This window comes from Petaurus breviceps, unplaced genomic scaffold (assembly GCF_028583685.1).
Source record: "Petaurus breviceps papuanus isolate PSGF00001 unplaced genomic scaffold, PetGlider_PUasm1.0 559, whole genome shotgun sequence".
Lineage (NCBI taxonomy): Eukaryota > Metazoa > Chordata > Mammalia > Diprotodontia > Petauridae > Petaurus > Petaurus breviceps.
The window spans coordinates 2,399,955-2,409,344 of record NW_027186377.1 but is presented as its reverse complement, the minus strand read 5'-3'; the positions used below and the strand labels follow the sequence as shown (position 1 = coordinate 2,409,344).

Sequence of the window (9,390 nt, the reverse complement as noted above, 5' to 3'; positions counted from 1 at the left end):
CTGTGTCAAGGCTCTCTCAGTAAGTGAAGGTTGTAGTAGAGAGGGCTTGCCTGTACCAGAGTGGTGGGTGACCACAGGAGGGAAAGAGGGGATGGATGCAGGCACCTGGGTTCAAGAAACCACCTGGGCAAGTAAGTGATGCTGAGGGTGGCCAAAGAGGCCAGGAAAAGAGAGGGGAGCACAGCCTTGCAGGCTTCCTAAAGCAGACACAGGGCAGATGTTTGACTTCTCTTCCTGTGTAATGAGAACATGCCTTGCAGGGGTGGGGTGGGGGGTTACTGGAGGAGGAAAAGCTCCACTTCACACTTGAGGACCACCTCAAGCTCTGGGGGCCCCAGCTCATTACATGCAGAATGGCCTGGCAGGGTATGTTGATTAAAACACTCCAGCAAATGAAGCTGCATCCAATGGTGCTGCCTTGTTTCCCATCTGGAAAGGTTTGGGCTCCCACCACAAACATTGCTGGCCCAAGTTTTTAATGAACTCGCTCAGGTTCCACAGATGGCTTTAGGTTTGGATCCTTAAAAAAGAGGAAAAATGACTTTCAGATTTCTGCTCTCACAGGGGCGAAATGTGTGTTTGTCAAGTTCAGGCAGGCACAGGTCTCCAGGTCCCTCCTAGTGTGGTCAGCCCAGAGCCCAGCCTGAAAAGGAAGAAACAGAAACAGGAGTGGCCCTTTGATCGTTCCTTCATTACAAACCCAAGGGCCTCCAGGCTCCCTGCAGCCCCAGCAGATCACTGGGAGGCATCTCCATTGGGGGAAGCTGGGAGGAGCTGCCAGGGGCTGCTCCTATCTCTGACACTGGGTCTCTCTCTACTGCCTTTACTCTTCAGGCAGACCAGACCACATGAGGAACTTGGTGCTGTTGTTCAATCATTTTCAGTTGTGTTCGAATCTTTAACTCAGATTTGACATTTTCTCTGCAAAGATACTGGAGAAGTTTACCTTTGCCTTCTCCAGCTTATTTTACAGAGAAATAAACTGATGTAGAGTGAAATGACTTGGCCAGGGTCACACAGTTCTAAGTGTCTTGAGGCAGGATTTGAACTCAAGTCTTCCTGACTCCAGGCCTAGTGCTCTCTCTGTTGTGCCACCTAACTGCCCCCACATTAGGAATTAGTCTTTAATGAAGTGATGTATCAATTTTCAGCAAAATGGGTGGAAGGGGCCTCAGCTTGGCCTGGCTCAGGCTGACCCTGGAGGATCCTGTTCCATTGTGGGCACCACAGTTTAAAAAGGACATTGATATTCCGGAGACTGTCCATGGGAGGGCAGCCAGGATGAAGGACCAGAAAGCCATGTCAAATGACAATCAGTTGGAGGAAGGGGCCTGCTTAGCCTGGAGAAATGGAGACCCTGGGGAGACATAAGTGTAGTCCTCAAGCTTGTGAAGAATGGGAAAGTCAAAGAAAACCTGAAGCAGGACAGGAGCAAGTTGCCCTGTGAAGGGGGAAGCAGCCCCTCCTTGGAAGGCTGGAAGCAGAGGCTGGTGAAAGCTTGGGGCAGTTGGGGGGGGCGGTACTACAAAGGTGCCTTGTCATGAAAGAGCCCTTCCATCTCTGATCCCAAAGTGGCAATGTGTGGAGCTAAGGGGCGGCATGATCCCCTGAAGGGGCACTTCACGGAACAGGCTTGGTTTTCTTCAGTTTGATTCAGGGGCAGATGGAACATTGAGGTGATTGACCTTGCTTATGCTAACTAACACATGAAAGCACTAATTAGATTCATACTGCTCAGTGCATGCAACCAAACTTTATTGAGTGAAGTATGCAAAAAAAGTCTTCTTTTTATTTCAGTAAATATTTCATTATTACATGGAAAAAATTTAACAATCTTTTTCTTAAATTTTGAGTTTTAAATTCTCTCCCTTCCCCCTCCCTGAGAAGGCAAGCAATTTGATCAAAATTATACATCTGAGGTCATGCAAAGTATATTTGCATACTATTCATATTGCAAAAGAAAACACAGACAAAAACAAAGCAAGAAAAATAAATATATGAAGTAAAAAAAAGTCCATATCAATCTGCATTCAGAATCCATCAGCTGTTTCTCTGGAGGCGAGTGGAATTTTTCATCACAAGTCTTTCAGAATTGACTTGGATCGACATACGGCAGCAGCAGCAGTAGGAGCGAGCTCTCTGCAAGACCAAGATGTGCGACTTCACGGAGGATCAGACCGCAGAGTTCAAGGAGGCCTTTCAGCTGTTTGACCGAACAGGGGATGGAAAGATCTTATACAGCCAGTGTGGGGACGTGATGCGAGCCCTGGGCCAGAACCCTACCAATGCTGAGGTGCTCAAGGTCTTAGGGAATCCCAAAAGTGATGAGATGAATGTGAAGGTGCTGGATTTTGAACACTTTCTGCCAATGCTGCAGATTGTAGCCAAGAATAAGGACCAGGGCACATATGAAGACTACATAGAAGGGCTTCGGGTGTTTGATAAGGAAGGGAACGGCACAGTCATGGGGGCAGAAATACGACACGTCCTCATCACCCTGGGTGAGAAGATGACAGAGGAAGAAGTGGAAGTGTTAGTGGCAGGGCACGAAGACAGCAACGGTTGTATCAACTATGAAGAGCTAGTCCGGATGGTGCTGAATGGCTGAGAACACCTCCCCTTCCCACAAAGAACCCCCAACTTTCTTAGTGTGAAAATCATCCTCTTGCCCCTGAAGCAACTAACTACATTTTCAGGGTTACCAACATCCTCACTTCCAGTCCCCACCATATGTCCTCTTTGGCCTGTTTTCTCTCTGCTTTCACCAAATAAACTTGCTATCAGCTCTTAAAAAAAAAAAAAAAAAAGAAGAAGAAGAATTGACTTGGATCTTTGTCTTGACCAGAGTAACTAAGTCTTTCAGTTGATCATTATAATATGGCTGTTACCATGTATAATGTTCTCCTGGTTTTGTTCACTTCATTTTGCATCAGTTCATATAAGTCTTTGTGTATTTTCCTAAAACCCTCTTCCTTGTCATTTCTTATAGCACAGTAGTATTCCATCACAGTTATATTCACAACTTGTTCAGCCAAACCTCAATTAACGAACCTCCCCTTGATTTCCAAATCTTAGCCACTACAAAAAGAATTTCTAGAAATATTTGTTAATAAATAGATCCTTTTCCCTTTTCTTTGATCTTTTTGGGATACAGACCCAGTAGTGGTATTTCTGGGCCAAAGGGTATATACAGAGTTTTATAGCTCGTTGGGTATAGTTCTAAATTTTTCTCCAGAATAGCTGAACTAGTTCACAAATCCATCATAGTGCATTAGCATCCTATTTTTTTCACTTCCTCTCCAGTATTTGTTATTTTTCTTTTCTGTCATGTTAGCTTATCTGATAGATGTAAAGTGGTGCCACAGAGTAGTTTTAATTTTCATTTCTCTAATCAATAGTGATTTAGAGTATTTTTTTTCATGTGGCTATTAATAGCTTTGATTTCTTCTGGAAACTGTCTATATCCTTTGACACTTTATCAACTGGGGAATGACTATATATACATATAAATGTATATGTATGTATATATATACATATGTGTGTATATACATATATTTGATCCAGTTCCCTATATATTTGAAAAATGAGACCTTTATCAGAGAAACTTGCAATTTTTTTTCAATTTCCCTTTTTTCTTCTAATTTTGGTTACATTCATTTTATTTGTGCAAAAGCTTTTTAATTTTAGATAATCAAAATTATCTACTTTACTTCCTGTAATCCCCTCTATCTCATTTAGCTATAAACTTTTCTTTTATCTATAGATCTCACAGGTAAATTTTTCCATGCTTTCCTGATTTATTTACAATAGCATAATTTATGTCTAAATTATTTATCCATTTTGACTTTATCTTGGTATATGGTGTGAGATGTTAATCTATGCCTAGTTTCTGCCAAACTGCTTTCCAATTTTCCCAGAAATGTTTTTGCCAAATGGTGAACCCTTATCTCTACAGCTCAGATTTCAAGGTTTATCAAACATTCAATTACTATGGCCATTTATTATTGTGTATTATATACCTAGTTTAGTTCATTGATCCATCACTCTATTTTTTTTAAAGCAATTGGGGTTAAGTAACTTGCTCAAGGTTACACGGCCAGTTATCGCCCCTCTATTTCTTAACCAGTACTAGTTTGTTTTTGATGATTACCACTTTGTAATAATTTAAATCTGGAAATGCTCCACCATCCTTCACATTTTTTTTCTCATTGATTCCTTTGATATTCATCACTTTTTGTTCTTCCAGATAAACTTTGTTACTATTTTTCTAGCTCTATAAAATAATTCTTCATCATTTTTTAAAGTAAAACGTTGGCTTTTATTCTGGCTATTTTCAAAGGAGCTTATCTTTAAATTTTTTTAATTTGAAATTTTTCATATTTTATTTTTCTACTGATATGTAAAAACAATTTTTAATATCCATTTTTTTATTTTCTCCTTCTCTCCCCCTTCCTTGAGAAGGCAAGTAATTTTATATAGGTCATATATATATATATATATATATGCCATCATGAAAAACATATTTCCATATTAGCTGTGTTGTGAAAGAAAATATGGATGAAAAAAATAAAATTTTTAAAAGTATGCTTCAATCTTCATTCAGACTCCATCAGTTCTATCTCTGGAGGTCTATAGCATTTTCATCAGAAGTCCTTTGGAAGTGTCTTGGATTATTATATTGCTGAGAATAACTGTCATTCACAGCTGATCACTGTACAATATTACTGCTACTGTGTACAATGTTCTCCTGGTTCTGCTCACTTCACTTTGCATCAGTTCAAGTCTTTCCAGATTTTTCTGAAAGCATCCTACTTGTCATTTATTATAGCACAATGGTATTCCATCACAATCACATATCACAATTATTTAGTCATTCCCCAACTGATGGGAATCCCCTCAATTTCCAGTTCTTTTCCACCACAATAAGAGCTACTATAAATATTATAAATATTTTTATACATATACTGCTCTCTCTCTCTTCCTTCTTTCCTTCCTTCTTTTCTCTTTTAATCTATTCCTTTATGCCCCTCTATAAAATAAAATTTTTATTGCATTATAGTTGGGAAAGGGTGCATTTAATATTTCTTCTTTTAAGTATTTGGTTGTAAGGTTTCTAATGCCCTAATACATGGTCAATTTTTGTAAAGGTGCCATGAACAGCTGAGAAAAAGGTATACTCCTTTCTATTTCTATTCAGTTTTCTTCAAAGGTCTATTATATTTAACTTTTCTAAAAATTCAATTCATCTCCTTAGCTTTTTTCTTTTTTTGTTTAATCTATTTCTGAGAGATGAAAGTTGAGATCCCCCACTAGTATAATTTCATTGTTTCTTCTTATAAAGTCATGTAATTTTTCCTTTAAGAATGTGGATGCCATGCCATTTGGTGTGTGTGTATATATATATTTACTATTCCTTCTCTATGGTTCCTTCTAGCAAGATATTGCTTACCCATTTGTGCCTTTTAATTAAGTCTATTTTTGCTTTTGCTTCATCTGAAACCATGATTGTCTTTTTTACTTCAGCTGAAGCATAATAGATTCTGTTCCAGTCCGTTATTTTAACCCAATGTTTTTTTTAACGTGTTTCTTGTAAACAATATATTGTTGGATCCTAGTTTTTAATCCATTCTGCTACCCACTTCCATTTTATGGGTTTTTCCCATTCATATTCACAGTTATGATTACTAATCGCACATTTCCTTCCACCCTATTTTCTTTTGTTTAACCTTCTCTTTCTCTTTTTATCCTGTTCCTTCTCTAAAGCCTGTTTTACTTCTGACCACTGGCTTCTTTTATTCACCTTCCTTTTTATCAACACCCCCCACCATTTCCATCTTCACCATAAAGGAACTTTCTTGTTGTGTCTCTGACGCAAGAGAATTTTCGCCATTCTTCTGCTACCTTACCCCTTCTCCAGGGCACTCCTCTTTCTCACCTATTCATTTTTTACACCATGCCAACATAATCAATTCACTCCTGTGACCTCTTTCTATGTAGATTCCTTCTAACTGCCCCGATAATGATGAAGTCCTTAGAAGATATATATGTCCTCTTCCCACATAGAAAAGTAAACAGTTTAACTCTCTTGAGTCCCTTGTGATTTCTCTTTCATGTTTACCTTTTTATGCTTCTTTTAATTCTTTTATTTGAAAGTCAAATTTTCTACTTAGCTCTGGTCTTTTTATCAGGGATATTTGAAAGTCCTCTATTTCATTAAAAATAGGATTTTTTCTCTCGGTAAATTATACCCAGTTTTGCTGCATGGGTTATTCTTCACTGTAGTCTCAGTTCTTTTGCTTCCAAGAATATCATATTCCAAGACCTCTGCTTCTTTAATGTAGAAGCTGCTAAATTTTATGTGATCCTGACTCTGGCTCCATGGTATTTGAATGGTTTCTTTCTTGCTGCTTGAAGTAATTTTTCTTTGATCTTGAAATTCCAGAATTTGGCTATAGCATTCTTGGGAATTTTCATTTGGTGATCTCTTTCAGTTGGTGATTGGTAGATTTTGTCAATTTCTATTTTGCACTCTGATTCTAGGAATTTAGGGCTGTTTTCCTTAATAGTTTCTTAAAATATAGTGGCTAGGCTCTTTCTTTGTGGCTTTTAGGTAATCCAATAATTCTTAAATATTTCTCCTCAATCATTCCAGGCCAGTAGATTTTCCTCTGAAATATTTCACATTTTCTTCCATTTTAAAAAATTCTTTTGACTTTGTTTTATTGTTTCTCATGGAGTAATTAGCTTTCACTTGCCCAATTCTAATTTTTAAAAAAATTATTTTCTTCAGTGAGGCTTTGGACCTCTTTTTCCATTTCGCAAACTCTGTTTTTTAAGGAGTTGTTGTCATTAGTGAATTTTGTTCCTCTTTTTCTATTGGTCAGTTCTGTTTTTAGGGTGTTATTTTCATCAACATTTTTGTCCCTCTTCTACCAAACTGTTCATTTTCTTCCTTTGCTTTTATTTCTTTACCTAATTTTTATTCTACTACTCTTTGATTTTGAAAGTGATTTTTAAGCTCTTCCAGGAATTCTCATTGGGTTTGTGTCTAATTCACATTTTGTTTTCCTTGAGGTTTTACTGTTTTGACTTCATCGTCTTCAACAAGCTGAAATGAAGAAGACTACAAAAGCGGCAACAACCAAACAATCTTGCCTTTAATCAAAGCAAGAGAATTTCCATTTGAGAGACTGCCCTGGAATGCAAGAATACCCCAAAGGAGCAGAAAGGGAAGAGTTTCAAGGGACTTCAGTGCAGTGGGGAGGGGTACTCTAGAAGGACACCAATGGGGATGAGTTAAGTTTATTGCAAAATATTCAAAGGTTGAGGAGTGGTGACATCTGGTTAGAATGATGGGTTTTGGGTGCAGTGAGTTTCAAGAGATATAACAAGACCTGCTACCACCATGGGGTTAGTGAGGTCAAGGTAGACCTTTCTGATGACTGTATTCAACATCTTCTGAGTTAATGTCTTGATCTTCCCTGTCACCATAGTAGACTTTTATGGTCAGGTTCTTTTTTATGTTGTTTGTTCATTTTTCCACCCTATTTCTTTATTTGGAAACCTATGTTAATGTTGGGTTCTGCTCATGGCGTTGGGGTGGGGGGAGTTTTGTTTCAAAATTCAGACTTTTCTCTCTACTGTTTCCAGAGCTAGTTCTGGTGGTTGGAAATTTGGGGGGTCATCTATGAAAAAGTATGGTCTCTTTTGTCTTGGTCTGTACTCTGGTCCTTGCCCAGGAAGGGATAGTGATCCCTTGGGATTGCAATCAATACTGCTACTTATGGCTCCTGTTCCTTTGGGATTAGAAATGATATTGTTCCTCAGGGTCCCTCATCTCTTGGGGCTGGAAATCCCTCAGGGCTTTCACTCCATCTTTACTGAAAGTGCTGCTCTCCACCCTTGAACTTTGACCCAGAAGTGTATAAACAATGGCATTACCAAACAGCATTTGGTTCTGTGTCTAGGACTAGCACAGTGGTATCCTATAATTTCTTTCTGACCAGTTGTCAGGTTCCTTTACAGTCTCTGGCTTGAGAGCCCCCAAATCTTCTGTTGCTTCTGTCATCACTCCCTAGTGCCACCACAGGTGTTTCATCCACTTGGATTCTGGGCCAGCCTCCTCCCCCAAGTCACAAATCTCTCTTTCTGACCTCCTATGTTGTCTTGAACTGTAAGACTGTCTCATTCCAACTTTTGTTGGCCCTGACACTCCAGAATTCCTTTTGAGGTGTAATCCCAAAGTTATTTGGAGGGGTGTGTTGGGAAAGCTCAGCTAACTGCTCCTTTGCTCCACCCCTGGAAGTGTCCCAAAGAACACCTTCTAAGAACAAACCACTACTCTGATGTTCCAGAGGTTCCAGTGGGCTTCTGTCTTCCCTTGCCCAATAAAATTCCCTTATAGCCCAATCAGAGGCCATGTGACTCCTTCCAAGATGGTTGTCTGGTAAATCTTGGGTCTCTAGTGTAGGAAACACAGGAGACAGCCCTAGTCGCACCCTAAGAGTAAGCTGAGGGCTGAGATTTCATGTGGGTTTTTACACTCTTAGAAAGGGGTGTTCCTTGGTTGTCTACCATATAGTTTTATTGGCAATTTATTTCATGATTACTGATAAACTGGTTATATTGTACACTGGCAGTCTGTCTGATTGGAGGGTCTACGTATGTTTTTGAGTCATTTAAGAATGCATGTGTGTTCTTTACTAACACATAGGTGCTTGTCTTATTTTTTATAAAGCAACTTTTGGGAATCAAATTTGCTCAAATCAACTCGGTCACAAAATGGAGGCTTAAAAGAAAATAGAGTCAGTTATACTAAGTCAAAAATGATCTTATTAAGGAAAGCTTATTCCTACTCCAGAAGATCCCAGAACAATGAGGGGAAAGATACAGAGTGAGCAGATTTAGGTTCAACATGAGGAATCACATTGTGGAGAGATTTTAATATTTCATCAAAATTCTCAGACTATGGAAGGGGCCCCTCAATGAGGCAGTAATTCCCACAGCAGAAGCCACATAGAGGCTGGATGCCCCACACAGGAAGTTGTAAAAGATTCCTGTGTGAAATGAGGGACCAGTCAAGATGAACCCCAAGGCCTTCCATGTCTGATTGCCCAAACCCTGGGAGGAATCAGAGGAGAAAGTGTCCTTTGAAGCCCTAGTTCTCTCCTGCAGGGACACACAGAACAATGTTTGAAGACAGATCATGTCTTCTCCAGATCAGAATCCAATACTCCTTCAAGTCCTCCTCACATGGGATGGTTTTGTCAAACTTGGGCTGTTCTCACATTACTGATGATGGGCACGTCAGAGATTGGCATCAGAAAGGAGGTCTAGGAGTGGCCAGTGAAGGTTTTCCTCAGCTTCCTTTTACCTCCGGGATCAACTAGA

At 39.4% G+C, this 9,390-nt stretch overlaps 1 protein-coding gene across 1 annotated transcript; it reads left to right on the top strand.

The window, feature by feature from the left end:
- Positions 1-2,077: 2,077 nt before the first annotated feature.
- On the top strand, positions 2,078-2,819 carry LOC138173071 (myosin light polypeptide 6-like). Its single transcript, XM_069102982.1, has one exon. The coding sequence runs from the start codon at positions 2,153-2,155 to the stop codon at positions 2,606-2,608; it is 456 nt and encodes a 151-aa protein (XP_068959083.1). The 5' UTR covers positions 2,078-2,152; the 3' UTR covers positions 2,609-2,819.
- The last annotated feature ends 6,571 nt before the right edge of the window (positions 2,820-9,390 follow it).